The 21,022-nt window shown below is 40.9% G+C and overlaps 2 protein-coding genes across 3 annotated transcripts in view; one reads left to right on the top strand and one right to left on the bottom strand.

Moving 5' to 3' along the window:
* The window catches only part of cacna2d4a (calcium channel, voltage-dependent, alpha 2/delta subunit 4a), a 78,958-nt gene that overhangs the window by 24,908 nt on the left and 33,028 nt on the right, over nucleotides 1–21,022 (top strand). The window lies entirely within an intron of this gene.
* lrtm2a (leucine-rich repeats and transmembrane domains 2a) lies at nucleotides 320–20,155 on the bottom strand. The gene is made up of 7 exons (XM_018693590.1): nucleotides 20,144–20,155; nucleotides 19,790–19,964; nucleotides 7,942–8,171; nucleotides 6,978–7,103; nucleotides 6,288–6,376; nucleotides 5,663–5,820; nucleotides 320–4,372 (listed from the first exon to the last, which is right to left on the bottom strand). The coding sequence occupies exons 1-7, from the start codon at nucleotides 20,153–20,155 to the stop codon at nucleotides 3,855–3,857; spliced, it is 1,308 nt and encodes a 435-aa protein (XP_018549106.1). The 3' UTR covers nucleotides 320–3,854.

The raw sequence follows: 21,022 nt of genomic DNA, 5'->3' as shown, positions 1-21,022 counted from the left end.
CTCAGCTTCTGTATATATTTCCTCACATTATATTTTCTGTCTTGTCTTTTTCACCCAAAAATTTAATTTGGGATGAGATAGGCCCCCAGATCAGTTGAAACTAAGCTAGGATAACTGACAATTATTATTTAATTTAGTCTAATTAATGACAGTAGTTATTATCCAGTATTACTAATGTACAATACTGTATGTGTAAAATACCAGGCTTTAACCTTCAAGTTTTCTAGCCTGCTTAATGTCTACTTTATTTTGTGCCATTGATAATGTTGAAAAAATGGGTAGTTGTAGTGTCTTTCAAGCTTTGTCAGTGGTCTGGATGTAAGTTTGACATAAGTGTGATATGTTTTTATTTAAATTAATGCATATTGACCAGGAAATGCTTCATCATCATATCATCATCGTCATAATCACAATCATCATAATAACACAACACACCATAGATCTCTGGGCATTGAAGTCTTTGAGGCCCTCAGTCAACATGGCTGCTGCAGCTTTTACGTAGCAAACTATAATTTATTACTCTTTACACACACAGGCTATAGGAACAGGATTCAGCTAGCTAAGATACTTAGCTACCAACAACACAAGACCTGCAGACCAGGGAGTGAGAGGATGATGTTTCTAGATTTATAGAAAGAGTTTAGATGTTGCTTTTCTTTCAGTTACTGCCTCTGAGTCCCTTTGAAGTTAATGGCAAAGTTTATACTTGCCACTTAAATCCCTTTAAAATAGCAGTTTTCTACATGTTCACGCATCTCCTGAAGATGCCAATTCTTAATTTAAGCCTTCCAGCTTAATTAGAATTAATTTATAATACAAATATTGGTCTGAGGGGTCAAATAATCGTAAACCAAACTCAACTCAAGCATCTTGTGCATCTTGACTTATGCATCCCACCAGTTCATTCTCCTACAAAAAAGATTTATATGCAACCTTTCTGGGGTGTCACTATTGATGCAAGAAGTAGTGTAATGTTCATAAAGGCAGCAAAATGTAAGAGTGTGTCTTCAACACTCTGATTTCAAGTCCCATCTTATACAAGACATTATCTTTGACATTTTTATAATTTAACCATGACCATTCCCTCCCATCTCTTACCTAACACTTTCTCACTTCCTCAAGTTGGGTCATGTTAAAGTGGTAGTCTCAAAGATTTCATTTAAATAATTGTTAAGTCATTATCTATCACTTAATGAGGTAACACAATGGTGACTGAGCTTATGACCCACTGATGAAGGTATTCAACTGACTATTTCTGACCAGTTGCATAATATAATCAAAGGTAATTTGTAGGAGATAAAGCCAGCCCTACAGCATTAAGTAAGGAAGAAAATCATATTAAAACAAAAAAGTTACTTGTTGCCTGTGTGACTCAATGTTAAGTAGTATCAAAATGCTAAATTTCAGAGACGAGGCAGCAACATGGGGCCCTTTTACACTCTGGCCAAACTCTTTCTATGCTTCTTACAGAAACTTCACCAACTACTGAACACAAATGAAATAAAACACGACAAATAATCAAACATTACATAGATTTTAAAACCTAAAATGGAAGGAAACACAGACATTATAAACACAACAAAAGACATACATCATGAATTGATACAGTTACGTCAAAAACATTTTGGGGATCGCTGGGCCAACACACTATAGTAGAGACTAGTATAGTAATATTTATCTGTATCATACCCAGGTATAATATAACACACTATTAGTATAAGTTTACTTCCAGCCAATTAAAAATTGAAAGGGAACAGTAGTTCTACTGCAGGGGGAGCAATATGCAATGAAAGCCAGATTTATGAGTTTATGATTTATGACACAAGTGTCCTACTCTGCTAATGATAAAATGTTAAATTTTACAAAAATATTTTGAAGGCGTAAATTAGGATATTTGTGAAAACACTATGTAAAGAAAACAAACAATTTTTTGCTGTGAATGCATCCAGAAAGTGTGCTAATCAAACTGATTTAAATTACTGATGATTACTAAATTGAGCTGATAACAGAACAGACTCTTTGGCAGTGACTACATTTTCAAGTTATAGTGATATAACTTCCATTGCATATTGCAAATCCTTTGGGAAAAACACAAGGGACAACAACATGGCAGAAGGGACTGAAGAAAGGAAAGAAAGGAGGTGGAAGTGTGAAAAACTTTCCATAAATAGCACTGGTTGGAAAGATGGAAAGAGAGATAAAGGGACAAGAAGGAGGAGGGGGAAAAATAGCAGCGTCTTTTTGTTTAATCCCTCGTTCGTTATAATCCCTCTGGGCAAATCATCCTTCTTAGAAAGAAAGAGAGGGAAGGGGAGAAGGAGAGGGAGGCAAGAGGGGAACTGATTGGGGAAATAAAGTGCAGGAGTCTGAAGTTTGTAGTCCTTAGATGGATTTTTGTAGTCCTTGCCAGTGGACAGGGTTCTCTGAGATAGTTTTTCCATGCCATAGTAGCAAACTCTCACCCCTGAGGGTGAAATCAGTCTGAAAATGAGCTCAGAACAAAGAATATTTGCTTTAAAGCAAAGTCTGTGGTCCTTTAAATCTCTTCATTAAAACCATTGTGAAGACGTCTCTGAACCAGCCTAGAGGCAGAGTCCAATACCAGAACATTTATTTGATTCCTTTTCTCGCCATGATAAAAGGTTTTTGATCTGTCCAGATGCTGATCATAATCATTTAACAAGCATCAGTAAGCAAGAGCCTTTTTCTGAGGACAAGGGACACATACAGGAAATTCGAATTCCAGTTACATGGTTTGTTCCCCATTGAACTGACTGATAGTATCCATGGTAGAATCTCATGCACACAGCTCCAGTCTGTGAAACCTGGAGGATGTTGTTGGTCCAGAGAGAAACAGATGTGGTCCAGATAGGATAGAATCTATTTTATTCCATCCATGAATAATCATTTTGTCAATTCAGATGGATTATCATTGTACATTAAGCATCCGTAACAAGTCCCAAGAGACATAAGACTCAGGAGACTCCATATCCTATTATCATATAATCTGTATGTATCCCCAGTGGATTCTCTGTGACAAAGCACTAGAGAGGTGTTGACTATATAAATGACATCTCTTTTGTTTTCATCCACAAAGTTTCCCTCATTTCCTCCAACTTTTCCAATATTGTCTGTTTCTTTGGGATGTGGAGGTCCAAGGGAACATCAGAGGAGCATTAGGCCAGACGAGGGTGAAGGGTCCTGGACTGGGGTCCTGGTTTTTTGGAGGAACTACTGGCTTTGGAGAGGTTTAGGAGGAGAAAGATGCAAACAAAGCACAAGCCAGGCACTGCCTAATACCACAGATTCTTTTCATTATTGTGAATATTGGTCCAATTGCCACCATACATGCTGTAAATCCCTGAAAATTCAATCCAGTTTCTGCAAATACTGACTGACCGTACACCACGAGTATCTTATAACAGCTTAAATGATATGTGTCATACAAGAGAGAGTACCATTTCACTCGGCCAATAGAATGGTAAATTCAGCAGCAGCCAACAGCAGCAGTAGGTGGTTGGTAGGCGAGTTGGAGGGATGATTGGTAGCAAATACTGCAGTGAGAAGGGCTCCAAATGGAAGAGAAAATCAGGGAACAGATAAGGTATGTGTGTGAGGGAGTGTGTTAGGGGGAGGGACAGAGAGGGAGAAGGATAAAAATAGAAAGAGGACGAAGAAAGGAAGACAGAAAGTGGGAGAAAGGTGTCAGTTTGAGAGTCAGAGGGAGAGATACCATAACTGTCTGTGTGCATAAAACAAACTCTTCCATCTCTCTCCTCTTTGAGCCCTTTAAATTTTCGCCCTTCCAACCTTCACCCATTGACATGCCAACCCTCCCCCGTCCCATCACTCCTCTAGGCCACAGAGGAGATCTGTTTCTCCTCCCTATCCTCCCCGTCTGCCTCTCCATCTCCCATCAGCGGCTGCCTCTTCTTCAGCTCTCTCTGGTATTTGGCCATCAGGGAGGCATAGATGCAGCCATACGCTGCAGCTGCAACCATCATGATACAAACAATGCCGCAAACCACACCCGCAATCACCACCGTGCCAATGGCACGCCGCACGCTCACGGGTCGGTAACGGGTGCGCACACAATCCGACTGGGCCTCCCCACCCCCGCCTCCCCCTCCTGTGTTTGAAGAGGAGTCGTCACCAGTGTTGCCGCTGTTGTCAGAAATTGGTGTTGCCCCGCTGGGGTTAAGAGCGTTCCTGCTACAGGGAGGAACGCCTCTTTGTCCAGAACGGGAATCCTCTCCTCCATTCTCATCTTCGAGTTGGAGGCAGTAGTTGAACATTTCCACTGGAACGCCACGGATGTCTCGCCCACGCAGATCCTTGGGTAGTGTGCACTCCACCGCGTCCACCTTCCCCCCTGGAGGAGAGAGAAAGAGGTGCAGAGACAGGAGGACATGGAGAGGTCATTTATGAAATGCCTTATGCCTGTTAAGCACTACCAATTAACTGAGAGAGAGGAAAAGACAGAGAGGGAGGTGGCTGTGCCAACACTAGGATGAGTCATGAATCACTTAACACACACACAGAGTTTGCTGTGCCCTCTACACTAAGTTGGAGATAGCCTCAACTAAGCCTTTCTATAATTCAAGAGATGACATGCCTAGCTTCAGCAGAGCTCTAGTGTGTGTTTGGAAGAGAGAAATATCTGAGTCACTAATTCCCACAAGCGGCGGGAGGGATAGGGAATCTACTTTGTTATCATCACATGCTGCGTTTGTCTCCACATACAGTATTTGTCTCAAGGTCACGTGTTAGAAAACCACTGGTCTGTGCCCTAAGATATGTTAATCATCAGAAACAATGAGATGAAGGCGGAGGATAATAGAAAGACAGAATGAGGAAAGTGGTATTTAGCCCGCAGATGCTTTTATCTCAGCGTGTGACAAAAGAATCCCTTCAGCAAACACAGTGTCTCTCTCCAAATATCTCCAAATATCCCAGCTGTGTGTGCTTGCAGTGGTTTGAAGCAGATAGAAGTCAACATGGGCTGCTGTCACCAAGCTTTTCACACTTGTTCGGCACTTTGCCTTATTTTCTATAACACATATCGTGAATCATCTACCCTTTTAACAGATACTGTCATGGTCTCATGTTCAACGATGAAACGTCTCCTTGTAATTTTCTCTGCTGCTCTGATGATTATTAAATTATCACGTCCGCCGTGTGTCAGTCTCCGTCTGAAGTGTACTGAACTGAGCTGGAGAGTAGGGCCCAGCAAAGCAGAAGAGAGCGGAATGAAGTAGAGAGGAGAATGGAGCAGAAAAGAGAAGAGATGCTTCATTAGCGGGGCAGCTGAGGCTCGAGGCGCTGAGGTGAATGTAGATTTTTACACATGAAGAGAGAGCGGAGAGCAGCTGTGGTTATCTGATGTACTAACAGCCTGCAGAGACACGTGGCTAACACACACAGTACACAGAAACACACAATAAGCATGGTTATGTGCATTCTCACACTGATGCAATTATATTTTGTAGCTAGATGCACAGGGATGCACGAATGGAAACACACACCTAGCCTCATCTATCTCTGAGGTAAACTAGCATTCTCTAGTTTCCTTCCACTACTTCATACCTTCTTTGCCCTCTTGTCCCATCCCCTAATTCAAATCAAACACACCCTTTCAAAGTCACACAAATCAAACATCCACCTCTGTACAGCAGCCACTCCATCCAGTGTTTGAAATCGCGGAGGTTGCAGTCACATTCCCAGGGGTTGTGTCCCAGTTCCAGGTGTTGGAGGTTGGCAAGGGGCTCAAACGCTGCTCTCTCCAAACCATGAAGCCTGTTGCCTGCTAGAGACAGCCACCTATGGAATATTTAGAGTGAAATTAATTTATTCTCTTGACTCCCAACAAAAGAAGGAGAAATTACCTTTGTGGTACTGATTTAAAAAGCAACTGATGGCAACAGCAGCCACTAACATGCACTACTGGGTAATAATTATCATTTCCATCTAACTCTGTGGGCTGAAAATTCTTCTTTTTAACATCCTCACATTGCACTCTTGGTATTTATTAAATTAAATTACAGTCATTGTCTTTTAATCATTCCACCGGCTCTCAAAAAACAGTTCTTCCTTACATTATTGTTGTATCACACTGTGCTATGGACTGTTACTCTGGCCCACAGCCTTTGACCTTCTCATTGTAGGATTATTATAATGTTTATAATCTGAGATTGTCATGATACGTGTGTGTTTCTGTGGGAGTCTGTAAAGGAACATTGGATAAAAAGCATGTCAGTGTAAAAGAGTTTGTGTAGATATGTGTCTACCTGAGGCTCTGCAGCTCGTCCAGTAGCCCCAGTGGAACAGAGGACAGTCCGTTCAGGGACAGATCCAAACTCTGAAGACCCCCCAAACCCTGTGGAAACATAAGGACTGTTTTAGCATTTTGTCTTCTTTGCTCGTACAGTGTGGTATGGACAGTACAGGGATATTCTGTCTCTTTTCCCAATACCCCTGTTTGAATTATTACCTTCTGTCTTTGATTCCAAGAGGCACAGCTAGCATCACTTGACGGGCTAATCTTGTTTAATAAAGGGTCCCAAGAGAAGCCATGACACAAGCTCATCCTACAGACTGCTTTGGTCGAGATAAAAGTGGATGAAAGTGTTGAGCAAATGGTTTATTACTAATTTACCACCTGGACGGGGGCCCAGTCATGTCAGCATATCTGCTCAGGTTGGCTCTACTCCTAAACAGAGTCTGTTTAGCCTCACCCAGGAGCAGTGTATCAGCACATAATGCTTTGGTAGATTGACTTTTTTAATGGAATATTTCCCAATACATGTAAAACGTGCATGTTACATGAATTTTGTGAGGAATTCTTTCATGAATTACAGAACAAAATTTTGCATATGTGATATATATATAATTTCAGCTAAAACAGGATCTTAGCTGAAATATGGCTTAGTGTTGTTGTTGTTGAGCTGTACTATAGATTGTACCATGTACAGGCTTACCTGGAAGAGGTCTCTGTCCATTACCGTTAGTGAGTTGTTGTGCAGAGTCAGTCTCGTCAGGTTGGACATATCTCTGAATAATCCAGCTGGTAAATTATCTAGGTAGTTATTGGAGAGGTCCAGCTCCTAAAATACACAAATGATAGTACACACTTGCATGATTGTTAGACATACTAAAAAATGTACTTAAATGTGAAACTGTTCAGAGTAACTCACATTGAGTGCAGTGGGTGTAAAATGTAAAAATCTACATATATCATAAATGAAGTAGTCCGAATGCAGGTCTATAAACTTAGTTTTTACAGTTTTACAATAGATACATTTCTAGTAGTGTGGAGATAAAATATCTTTCGGTTCAGCTAATTAGGAAGTTGGCCTTTGGAATATTCTTCCTGAAAAGGTTCATATGCAGTGATATACAGCACTGTATTATTTTTCTTGAAGGAAATGTTTAAGAATAACCAAATTAACAGATAAAATGACAAATTCACTATACATTAAGCACTGACAGTGAATTGACACAGTCCATTCTATCTAATAATGCATAGTGCTAATAAACAGTAGTAGTATTCAAGACTGGACGTAAAAGGCAGCCAAAGGTTGTAACTGATGAGGTTGTATTTGCCCAGGCTTTTTGGCAGGTACAGTAACTCTCCATCATTTTTAGCTGTTATACTTTAAATACCAAGCTGGCTGGCTTTGCAGACAATATGCTAATGGTGAATAGTCCTGCAAAACCTTGAAAATGTCAACTTTCCTTAACTTTTCAGACTGAGAGCAGAGGTCTGCAGTTTGATCAATATGAGATTCACCGTACAGTTTCATTTCAAATTCAGGGTGCAAGGTCAGTGAAGAAAACACTGCACATGCCATGGCAAAAAACAATGTGACAACAACCTACGATATGTTCTACTGTGAGGCAAAGACAAACTTCACTGATGTCAATAAACAATGGGCTTCAGACCTCCAGAGAGGAGAGGTTAGCAAAGGCAGAGGCTCCCAGCGAGGCAAGCTTGTTGTTGGCTAGCAGGAAGGAGCGGCTCCCTGGAGGCAGGAGGTGCAGGGGAGGCAGGGAAGAGAGACCCCGGCCCCCACAGTCTACCACCAGGCCATCTGAGGAGCAGTGACAGGGAGGAGGGCAGGAGGAGGCCGGTGGCAGCAGCGCCGCCAGGAGGCAGAGGACACAGAGAAAGACTGAAGGAGGAAGATTAGGAGGTTAGGAGAGAAGAGAAGAAAAAACATGGTTATTTAGTTCTTCCTGTGAATTATCATTTAGTGGAGAGTACAGCAGAGAGACTGGAGGGGAAGTGTGAAAATGAACAGATTGTCAAAGATGATGGAGTAGTTTTAAGTGGAAATTATAATTAGAAGTTAAGCAGAAGAATCATTTTGTCATTGGGACTGTCAAGCACGTGGTCAAACTAACTGTCCGTGAAATAGTCTGTCAATCAATCAGTCATTCAACCAATTCATTACTCTGAATTTTGTTAGATGTATGCTAGAAGCAGGGGGTGAAACAACAGCTATTCTACTGTCACTGAGCCTTATAAAGAAAAGATGCCCAGATTCATAGGGAGAGTGGGAAAGATTCAAGAGAAAAAGGAAGCAAAACATACACAGAAAGAGGGAGAGCTCAGTCCTACTAAAACACCTTCCTGTGCCAGAGGCAGTTTTCATATGCTATTTAAATGCTGGAATTACACAGGAAATTTCCATTTCCACCATTTTGTGCCACAGAACGGATGTTTTCATGGATGTTTAAACTTCAAGAACCTGCACAGTGGGTCTGATTTTTCGCTGTTTGTCTGACTGAAATGATCAGTCCTGCAAACGTCAGCCACATTCTGCCTGAAAAATCACTGCAGAGCCAAAACATGGCTAGACTAGATGTATTAATTCTTTGTCTGTGTGTGTGTGTGTGTGTGTGTGTGAGTCTAGCCTACTCTACTACTAGCTGGTATTTCCATGGCAGCAGTCTATTCTGCAGAGTCACGTCATTGCTTTTCAGAAAAAAAAGCTGTACTTGTGAGTTTTCTTTTGTGCTTATGAGAGTGTGTCTGTCTTTGTCTTTTTCTTTGTCTTTTTGTGTGAGTGTTTGTGAGCATCTCACAGCAGTATCTCTTTAGTGAGGCTTGTGAGGGAAATCCCTTCTGTTTTATTTCATTTTCAATTCATTGTTATCCTGCAGACTACAGTCATTTCACCATTTCCAGTCTGGTTTCATCCTTCCTCTTTTCATTCTGTTTCAACTTTTTCTGGCTGTTTGTGTTTCTAGGGAACATTTTTTCCTTCTGTCCGTCATTTTTTTTTGTTTCTTTTCTATCTTTGTTTGGATCTATCAATTCATGTCTTTTCATACATTTCTTGTCATTTTTATTTGTTTCTCTGTCTGTCTTTCTTTGCATCTGTCTGTCCCTCGCTGTTCATTCTGTAATTCTCTTTCTCCCACTTGAGTCTCTTTATCTCTCTCATTTTCTTTCTCTGCAAGTCTCTCGGCACTGCTCTGTATTCCCTCAGTGTCTCGTTACAGTGGCTGACTTTGTTTCCATCCAGTGGCTTATCAGCACGACTTATGCTTTATATCTCTGTGTATGTGTGAATATGTGCGTGCGTGTGGGCATATGCTTGTGCGTGTGTGTGCGTTAAGCACCAACAAAGCGTGATATTAAGAAAACTACTCTGTCTCAACACTAGACACATACACAGCACTTTTTACTTCCTGACAAGACTCTTTGCTTCACCAGCAGATTTCATCACTTGCATCATCTGCATATTATTAACATCTGCTTCTCAGTGTGCCATTGCCTTTTGTCACACTATGTCTCACCCTCTCCCTGTTGCTGTATTTTCTCTCAGTCTCAGTCCATCTGTTTTTCTCTACATTTGTTTTCTTTCTCATTTTCTCCCTCCTTCCTCTCTCTCATAATCAAAACTGAATTCCCTTTCACCACATGTGCCGACCGCCTGGCGCTGAATGTGATGAAACTCTGTGAAATAGCCCTTTACTGGCCAGTCCACTGTGTGAGATGTAATAAAAACAAGACATCAACACGAATATGATATGAATGAAATTGACATCAGAAGAAAAAGTGAATGCATGATGAAAATGATATTTCTTTAAAGTAAATTGATTTTTCTCGGGGCCTTTGTATCTCATCACTGATAAATATGAAGTTTGTAATGGTGCAGAGAGTTGAGAAGATGCTTTATCTATGACATTAGAATAATGTTTTTTTCCCTTTAAACTGGTTATAAATAGCGAGAATAAGTTTCACCGCATAAAAGATGGTGAACTTCAGCCTGATTAATGATAAATGAAGAGCAATGCATTCAGAATGGAAAGTACAGAATAATTTTAGAAAATTGTCTGGTTGTGACTTCTTGGACCAGTATTGTAATTGCAGTTTTTACTGTGATCCTTTGGCAAAAAAAAAAATCACTTCAGGCCTGTCTGTATTTTTCTTTTTTGACAAAAATCAAAAAACAATCCTGTATCTACATTCGGCTTTGTTCAGCTGTCAAAGTAAGCCATGACAGTGTGACAGCCAGCATGCACAATATGAGGACCCTGAAACCAGCCATTAATTTACACCCGTACTTTTCCTGTTGTGACATGTCAAAATGTTTCATTAACAATACTGAATTAAAATCAGTGCAATTTCAGAATTGCATGAGCAGTCATTTCTTTGAAAGCAAAATTTAGATTTTTTTGTATAATAATGTATCTAATATATCTTATTTAAGATCAAACGTGGCAGTAAAAACCTTTTGTGCAAAGAATGAATATTTAGATTCATCTGGTATTTATCTCACTAATCCTTGTTACTTGAAAGTTAAAAATGTCCATGAAAATCTTTGTTACGTAACACTTTGTGCAAACCTCCGGAAACACCATTGTATCTTTCTGAAAATTCACACTGACTACAGGCTACAAATAGCATCTTTTCTAAGACAGTTTTTACCTGCCAGACAGAACATGACCTCCCTAAATCATGATGCTGTCCCATTTTGAAATTCTCAACTAAAAATGTTCAGGAAAAAAAAGACTGGCCTTATGAGAAAGATCACAGTGTGTGAACTCTCTCCTGTTCCTGTATCCATTATCCTCTCTGCTCCATTTACAGTATAATCCTAATCTCTGGGAAAAAATTAACTCCACTTTATAAATGGATGAAAGGAGAGATTTTAAAGTATCCTGAAGCGTCCGGTGCTGTCTTACTTTGTAGTGGAAATACTTTAGGAGGACGATATTTCACTGCAGAGGCTCAGTAGGAGTCTAGAAGGATTTTGCTGCACAGTGGCTGTGAATTTCCCTTAACAGGTTTGAATAGGTACAGTAGTGCAGGATATTTGTGAGGACAATGTAGCTCAGAGATAGAAGTATGGTTATACAACGAGTTATACAGAGAGAGTGAAAGAGAGCCAGAGAGAGAAGAACTGTGTTTATTTTGCTGCTTCTCCCTCATATCATGTTAGATTTTAAATTGCGGTTGTGTTTGTGCACCATTCATCTCTTGCAGTCTGCGATATGGGTTCTATCGTGCAAAGGTATTCCTCTTCTCCCTCTCACTCTTCCTTTCCTCTTTCCTCATCGCTGCCCCTCTCCTCTCTTACTCCCTCCACTACTGTACACTATAACTCACCCTCACCCCCTCCCACCCTCCCTCCCTCAGCACTGAAGCCTATCTTCCAACATTTATGAGTGGTTTTAGCTGCTCTCGTGGAGGAGGTGGTTGTTGTTTTGGCTTATTTTAGCTGCTCCAAATCCTCTCTGCTGTAGCGCTCCACGCAGCCAAACCAGAAGGAAAATGTTCAGCCATAGTCAGAGGAAGATAGGGAGGTTCAGTCCAAATAAGTTTGAGTGGTTCTGTGCAGTTTAATTCAGCCCAAACAGACTTCAAACTGAATCTTTTATAAGAATCCCCAAACACATGCCGTAAAAGTGCTGACATTTTGGGCAAATGTAGGCTGGCAGTGCTCTCAGCGATGGGAAACAAACTAAGACATGGCATTAAAATGCAACAAGATGTTCCTCTTTGATTGAAGCAAGACTTCTGAGGCAACTCTTATGGCAGTACTGCGCATCAGATGCCCAACACCCCATCTTGATAGATAGATAGATAGATAGATAGATAGATAGATAGATAGATAGATAGATAGATATACTAAATAAGGTACAAGAATAAATATAAATAATAGGGGGAAAAAAGACACTATAGATAGACTCATAGCAATACTGTGTGCTGAATATACTGTGCATTATATAATGGTGGACTATGATATACTATAATGCACTGTTAGTGCAAGTTGCATATGTAGAGCAAACCTTGAAAGATCAGATTAATCTGATACTCAAATGTGATACATAACGTGATAAAAGGTCCAGGTGAGCAGTCTGTCCTGTTTCAAGGAAGAACTATTCTGTCTATTTGTCAGAAGTGACAGTTGTGAGAAATGTACAGTCCAAGCAGCCTAAGATTGAACAATATTAATGATAAGTCTTGGAATATCTGCTGTCTCTGTGTCTTTTATCATTTTGATATTATTTTACAGGATAATGTTGACACTGAGCACTGAAGGATGAAGTTGATATTTTTTATTTTTCTTTCTTCTTTCTTTTAGTTAATGTGGCCACTGGCACATTGTTTATAGTCCAGATGTGTGTGTGTGTGTGTGTGTGTGTGTGTGTGTGTGTATCCATGTGGGTGTGTGAAGCTTTCAAAAGCTGGAAATGAAGCATTAGTCCTAAGTAATCTTTGGAATAGGACAATTAATTGTCAGGCTATATTTGTGCATCTTTGTGTGTATGTGTGTGTGTGTTCATATATTCATAAGGGTGTAAACAAGACAGACTGCTCACCTGGACCTCATACATATAGTCATATGGTTGTCCTGCAGTATCTCCTGCTTTTCAGTTTCAGGATTATGGTGTCATTCTTTGTCACCCTCATGGGCACAAAACCTAAAGGAGATTAAAGTAATTTCTGGTATCAGATGACTCTGTGATGTTTGACAGTGTCTCCAAGGCAACGCAGCTCAACAGCTCCGGGGCCTCAGCTGTCTGTAAGTTTATATCCAGGGGCCCCTAGGTGACACTGGACCCAGCAATGATGTCATCACCACAGGTCACTTCTGTTACTGAGCCCAGTCGCATGTTACCAGGGGCCAAGCTGTTTTCCATGCAAGCAGCAGACTCAGTGCTATCTTGTTACTAGAACAACCAGCTGTCCTCCATGCGACAGACTCACTCGCCTGTATTTCTTAACTCTTTAATGTTTTACATGGTGCTCTTTGCAGAGAGTCTGACGCAAATCCTCCCTGCTGCTGCAACAGCACAGAGTTTAGAGCTAACTAAACTAGGTAACAACCCCTGAATGTCCTTGGTGGGAAAACCTGTTGTCTAGCAAAAATCTGATATATTCGCATATATTCAATAGCTGTACTTAAACAATGTTTCGATTAATTAACATGAGACATTTGCTTTCACTATATTCTGACTTTCTCTGGATTAAATGATTAATCAATTAATTGACAAAAAATTGTCAGGTTAATCTATTATGAAAACAATAGCTGCAGCATTATCATTGAGATACTTAGTTTACTTAATTACTTATCATTTAGCTTATTTTAGTTGCCAAATAATCCAACATGTTGTACATAAATGTTGATATTATAAAGACACACTGGCCAGTCTTCTGTAAGATTTCCATAAGATCAAAAAGTGCCCTACAGCAGCAATAAAGGTGGTATTTTGCTGACAACATATTACATTTTGTATACATGGTATTTATACTTAGATTTTGGCTTCAGTTTGGTTTAATTGGAGAGAGGCATTTAAGTAAGTGATGATCAGAGACATGATAGATGTGAGAAGATGTATCTTGTGTATATGATGTGTTACATCAACACACTGTTGAGCCTGTTTGTCTGCAGCTACAGTTTCTGTGTAATTGTCAGAGGCTGTTACATGTCTGATCTCCACTGTAACCTGAGACATCATTTAGTTTGCTGATGGAAAATAGCCAGCCAGTGTGTGTGTGAGTTTGAATCTCTATATACACTTAGGCAGTATACTGACTCACTAGATACATGGCTTTTCTGTCTTGTAAAAGGTATAAAAAAGTATAAATGCATACACAACACACATACACATATAATATCAACGTCCCACCATATCATTTCAACATTGACAATGTAATGCTGTGTTACCGTAGCAACCAAGTGCTGTAGATGATGTTAAAAAGAAGAGAGGAGGCATAGGGAAAGACGTTTTTTGGTTCACCTCAAATCCCGTACTCTAACCACATTATCGCTTCCCTGTCACGCGCACAACCTCTCTACATGACTCCGTGTATATAACTGTGTATAATCGCTTACTCACACACAGAAAATCATGGCGGCGCACGCACACACAAACACACACATACAGCAGTTGGTGATAAGCAGAAACAGGGTGTTGGGGTTTAGGCTGTACTCCTGCTGACAGTGTGATGAGGAGAGGAGAGGAACAGACTTTCACCCAAGTCTTGATTTTTATACATTATTTCTTCTCCCTATGAGATTACATCCAATTATCTCTCCCTGTTTCTGTCTTCCTCTCTCTTTCTTCCCTCGGTGTTTACTCTTGCCCCTCTCTCATCATCCATTTTTCTCCCACCTACTCCATCTCAGTCTCTCTCTCCCCTGTCCATTTCTCATGAATTCTGCATTGGCGAGACAGAATCATTATTTTTGACTTGGAGGGGTGAGTGGGTAATGTGTAGGCTGATCTACCTCTTTAATTCATGCAATCTGTATCAATTTGTAGTGACACACACACTCGTACACACAACAGTATGGCCCATGGGAATGTGTGGCATGCAATGACATTGTTTTTGTGATAGTGGCTATTAATTAGCAGGAGTGACAGGTAAGACAAAGAGAGGGAGAGATAAGGGGATTGGAACAAAGGGGAAAGAGGTGATGGAAAACAAATTATCAGTAAAGCATAATTTGAGGCCGGTCTTAGTAAATACCAGTTACAGATTTCACTGTTAACAGCATCTCTTTGATGGATGTTGCAGTGTTTTCTACTGACCATGCAACTGGGCATCAGTCTGAGGCTGAATACATTCAGAATTTGAAGTTAAGATGAGGGACGCCTGGCTTTTGATGCCACATCCACATCAATGTGACTAGAATAGAATAGATTCTGCCTTGGATCTCTGACAGGTCGTTAATATATTCCCACTCATTCCTCAGAAGGGATGGATAGACAGATGGTATTGATCCAAAGTGCGCACACACACACACAGACTCATACACACAATATATGAGAGACAGTTGTCACGCTGTAGTTTAATCCATTGTTTTATGAGTTTTTAGTTGATTATTTTGTTGTTTTAAGTGTTGTAAAATACATAGATAGATAGATAGATAGATAGATAGATAGATAGATAGATATGTGTAAAGAGGGAGCTTAATCCTTTATGTTACACCTGGTTGTACAGTGCTTGAGATCTCTTATCTTGCTAATTGGATGCCCTTTTTCAGAGGCTCGTGGAGTGTTCACTAAGACAAATCGAGCACATCTCAAATGGCTATATTATCCTGAACCATTATCAGCCATTTTCCATGATTACTTGGGGAGTAAAGTACTTTTTCTGTCAGGAATTGGCTTAGCTATGATCATCATAGCTTATCAGCCTCATGCCGGATCCATACTGAACTTGCTTTGGAGTGTAATACTGTATCAGTATCATTCTGCAAGTGCTGAACTGGAGTAGTGCTGTTTCTGGCGCAGAGGATTATCCTGATTTATCCCTGCCAATGTCCTTTGAAAGTGGGCCAGGACCGTGTGTTTGTGAGCTTAAACTTGCATATTCCTGTTGTACCTGCACCAAACTAAACTGTGGTCAAAAAGAGAAGGGAAAATAAGCCCAGTGCACCATGCTTACAGGCATGTGCATGTATTTTTCTGCATGCATCGTGTACAGCTTGAGCTAATGCAAGGTCACCTCAGCAGTGGAAATCTTCGCTACATGATGCTGGTAGCCAATCTGACGTAAAATCACCACAACAAACTATATTTTAATTCACCTACTAAGGAGGTCAGGGGTCAGAGCCACAGTGCTCTGGCAGAAGATAGTATTTCTGTGAAAAAACGTATGTTTGTCATGAAAAATTAAAGAGCACAATAGTGGAATTAGTGCTTGTACCTTTGATCCCTATGTCTTGAAATAACTAGCAGTTACATTAAAATAGCTATCGATTACATTCATCAATTTACCAGGTGCTATGGATTGTTAGCCAACAAGCTGTCATTCTAGTTTCTATTTAACTCCAAGTCTCATATGACACTATGTGAAAGGATCAGGCTCCACTCCAAACCTAATGCTGCACACAGTGTACACACACACACAGTCTATCACACTGCTGTGGCTTCATGCCAAACCCAACACCTCAGCAGGGTCAAAAAGTGCCACCAGGTACCAACCACCCAATCATCCTCACAGCTGACCAGCATCTTTAAAGAGTTCAAATGAAATTAGCTTGTTCGACAGTCGATTTAACCACCTGATAGCTGCTGCAGGCAGACAAAAAGTTAGCTTTTACTGTGATACGACTAGTTTAGCCCTGTTGTGGCTCTGTTCCAAACCTAATGCTTCTCCCTTAGTCACTCCACTGTATTACAGTTGTACTCCAGGCATAACGCTACAGCCTTAGTCACTGTATTATGGCTCCATTCCAAACCAAATGTTCTAACCTCAGTTGGCATATTAGGTCTCCATTCAAAGCCAAATCCTCACCGCTTTCACTCCCTCTCTCCGTCACTGTCACTCTTTTGATTAGATGCTATGTGGTCAGTTAATCTGTGGGCTTTGTTTGGGACTGCAACAAGGAGCATAAACACACACACAGACACACACACACAGCATGACCAGATAAGCTACAGTGTGTGTGTTTACGCGTGTGCGAGCAGGAATGAATTCATGCTCGCTTGTGTGCAAATGTGTGTGTTGTGTCAGATGAGACAGTCTGCTGGGATCGTGGAGGCCTGGAGGCACCATATGGTCTCTGTGTCGCTCATAGACCTCTCTGTTCTCCTCTCTCACCTCCCCTCCTTCATCCTGTCTTCTCCTCACTGTCTTCTCTCTTTCACTATGTCTCTTAGATCTTGCATCTCTCTTTCCTCCTCCTCTCCACTTTTTTTCTCACTTCCTCTGCTTCACTCTTTCTGTCACTCACACTTTATGGTAAATGGTAAATGGACTGTACTTATATAGTGCTTTTTCTAGTCTTTTCAACCACTCAAAGCGCTTTACACTACAGATCACATTCACCCATTCACACACATTCACACAGCACATATTCTATATATTAATGTGCTTTTTCTAAACACATTCACACACATTCACACACCGATGTGAAACACACACATCGGAGGCAATTTGGGTTCAGTATCTTGCCAAGGATACTTCGGCATGCAGACTGGAGGAGCCGGGAATCGAACCACCGACCTTCTGATTGGTGGACGACTGCTCTACCTCCTAAGCCACAGCCGCCCTTATATCCTCCACCTCTAGTTTGCACTCTTTTCAAACTTCTGTTGTCTTTTTCTCTGTCACTTTTAAGCTCCTTTAGACCATTTTTCATTTTAGTTTCTTGAAACAATTCCCAGTTTTCAGATTACAAAACAATCTACCAATCACAAAGCCAATGGATTTATATAGACATTTTTAGTGAAAGAAATTATGCAATGAACTGTGGAGAGAGCGATACATTTATTTATCTTTCATCCACAATAGTTTAAATTGGTTCCAACACTCAAAACACCCATAAAACATCCTCCACAACCTTTCAGAGATATCATATCACTTTCTGTCCCATGTAGGTTACAAAACTCCATCATTGTGTGGCCGTTAGTTGGAAATATGACCAACACTGGCTGACACTGAAGAATACTAACACTTCTGGAAAGACTCTTTCCATTTTTCTTTTCGATCTGTTTCCTGTCACACAGAGGGTTATTTGCTGCAGCCTATGAGCCTTTGAGTTTTGTGACATTTCAAAAGTTTGCACAGAATTAGCATGGCAGTTGGCTGGAAAAACATATTTTGAGTCCTCTCTGTCAAATATCATTTCTAAACGAACCTCATCGGCTTTGGAAGGAAACTCATCCATAACGATTGGATTCTCAGCGCTGTAGTAATCTGGCATATTCCTTGGCTCCGATTTGATGGGATGGTTACCCCTTTCTACTCCTATTATATGCATCTTCCAGTGACTCAGGATGTGTTTGTGTGTGAGTGTGTGTATGAAAGTGTGTGCGGCAGAGATCAGAGAGCTTCTAAGCTTTGCAAGAGAAATACAGAGAGACAGTGACTAAGCAAAGGAGAGAGAGAAAACACCTGATAGTGCAGGTTTTGTGTCAATAAAGTATAGTGAATTGAAGTGAGACAGAGAGTACTGTTTGGCAGTACTGTGTTACATTTATGCCAATAACCTAATTGCATTGAAGACTGAGGTAGAGCATTTCCAATGACTGACAGAGAAGATTTTGATGGATTCCTGTTACTAAAAGGCATAAGCAATATTGTTAATGTAATACATATAGTGATAAAGCTTGATGAAATACACTGAGAGAGGGAAACTGAGGCAGATAATGGAGTTAAATTGAACTGAATTTAATGCAGAGATGGAGAGACAGATGAAGAAAAGGTAGAGGACAGGTAAAGAGAAAAAGGAAGAGGTATGAGGTAGGGACATAGGAAGGCTGAGCGGCCCAGAGGGAGGTATATATATCGACTTAGAGGTGCTGTGTGGGTGTGTGGAGGTTCTGACAGATGGTGTTGCCCTGTTATTTAGTGTCCTCAGTGTTACACAGCAGTTTGTGGGGGCGTTTTTGCCAGACACCTCTGAAACAATACCTCTCCAGCAGGAGGACAATTTCCTGCAGAGCATGCAACATGTGTTCGTGTGTGCATGCTCGTGTCCTATTAGATGTATAACAAAGGAGAGAAATGATGCAGAGAGCAGGCTCTCGTGTTTGCCTATTAGCAGAGGAAGTGTCTGGAATCTCAGAGAGAGCAGGATCCATCCACTCCACTGTCTAATCCACAGCACACACACACACACGCATGCATACAGCTGTCGTATCTGTTGCTATGCCACCCGACTTCTGATGGATTTTTGTTTTGACTCAGTGTACCCATGGTATGAGATGGGAAAGGAGAGAAAGATTGTGGGCTGAAAGAGACAGGGAAACAGGGATGAGAAAAGCAGAAAGAGGGAAGGAAAGGGGAAGTGAGTTATGAGAGGAAGAAGAGGAAATATGTGAAGACAGATATGTAGAAGAAAAAAGGAAAGGAAAGGAAAGGGAAGCAAAGAAGGTAAATGGGGATAGAAAATGAAAGAAAAGTGAAAAGTGGTACAAGAGGAAAGGAAAGGCAGACAAATAATCTGCACGTCTCTCCTCCGTCAATCTCTCCTCACACTGTTTTGTTTCTACAGACTGCTGGCTGTATTAATACATAAAGTAATGTGGCATTTCACTGGAGGTTTTGGCACAGGGCCACAGCATGCTCACTGCCCTCATCTTTTGTGTGTGTGTGTGTGTGTGTGTGTGTGTTTGTGCTGGCCATGCTAACATTAGCAGCTGTCAAAACAGACAGTGTTCCTCCTTTCATGTGTAGTTAGGAGTACAATAGATGGGAATAAAATATGGCAGAGTTGAGTAAGAACTAGGGGGCTATTATTTCCTCTCTTCTTGTCAGTTTCTCTCATCTCTCTCATTTTTTTCTGCCCATGTGCTTTTTGTTTTGTCGACTCACCGGGTCTGGCCAAGTGTGTGGGAGCGCTGGGTGGGGGCAGGCCAGTGCCCCCAGGGGGGTGTGTGGGGGGGGCATGACACAGAGTTCTGCAGCCTTCCTCTGTCGGAGGGGCGGGGCTATGGGGCGTCAAGCCGCCATTGCCTGTAGCCTCCACTAGGGCGGCGATTGCGAAAAGCTACACCAGAACACCTGAGGAGAGAGAGAAGACAGAAGTGAGACAAGCAGACAGACAGGCACAACATAAAAAGCATGAACAAAACAGAGCATTTATCTCCTATTTGCACATTCAGACGTTTACAAATCCTACAAAACTCATCAGTTTGTTTCAACACAGAGCCACACAAACTAACGTACACATACACACATCCGTATACGCCAGCAGCTGTGAAGGCTAAAGCAGCAGGACGCTGTGTATGTGCTCGCTCATGTTTGAGAGAAGGCGTCCTTGCAGACATTAAAAGTGTATTTCAGTGTTTGTGAGTGTCTATGCTAGCTTGTTTATGTGTGCGTCTGTGCATGTGCGCAGGCATCACAAACAGCCCCCTGGTATTTCACAGGCATAAATAATAGATGTGTATGTCTTTGGAAGTTTACACAATCAGTTTGCCTTTCCCACAGACAGACCCCCTACTGCTACTGTCTGGCACAAAGACTGACACAGAGAGGGGGAGACAAAACAAGAATGACACAGGAAGAGGGGAGGGAAAGAGAGAGAGAGATGGAGGGGAAAGGTAGAGAGAGAAGGATAATGATACAGTAGAAGCTGGGAAATATAGAGACAGATATGGAGAGATAAAAAAGCAAAATATTCTGTAGATTAAAGAGGAAAAGAAAGACATAATGGGAAGAATAATGAAAAGAGACATTGTATGTTTTTGTATGTGTGATACCGCCAAACTACCCTTGAGCAAGGCTGCAAATGGCAGGAGACTGTAGAATACAACTTTTTGCTCTTCCAGCTCTTTGCTGAATAGCAAAGCAACCAGTTGACTTGAGCTGAATGTTGCTTCATGAGTAAACAATAACAAAGGTGTCACCTTGAGAGAACATCAGGTTCCTGAAATACTGAGGTTTTAAAGATGATGGTATCTGACTGATTCCACAAACTATCACCTCTGAAAATTTAAGAAAAGGTGTGGTCAAAATGACAAAAATAATAGTCTAAATTTTAAATTTTTGATAATATTATTAGTTGTATAGTTAGTTATGATTTTGTTTATTTCTATTTTGTTT

Source organism: Lates calcarifer, linkage group LG18, assembly GCF_001640805.2.
Source record: "Lates calcarifer isolate ASB-BC8 linkage group LG18, TLL_Latcal_v3, whole genome shotgun sequence".
NCBI lineage: Eukaryota > Metazoa > Chordata > Actinopteri > Centropomidae > Lates > Lates calcarifer.
The sequence above is the reverse complement of the archived record's forward strand: the minus strand, read 5'-3'. Positions and strand labels throughout refer to the sequence as shown.

Excerpts from the sequence above, each read along its gene's own strand:
- lrtm2a (XM_018693590.1), bottom strand. Across the intron at positions 6,377-6,977 it reads TGGACAGAGACCTCTTCCAG|GGTTTGGGGGGTCTTCAGAG; the intron begins GTAAGCCTGTAC and ends ATGTTTCCACAG. Across the intron at positions 5,821-6,287 it reads GACGAGCTGCAGAGCCTCAG|GTGGCTGTCTCTAGCAGGCA; the intron begins GTAGACACATAT and ends AATATTCCATAG.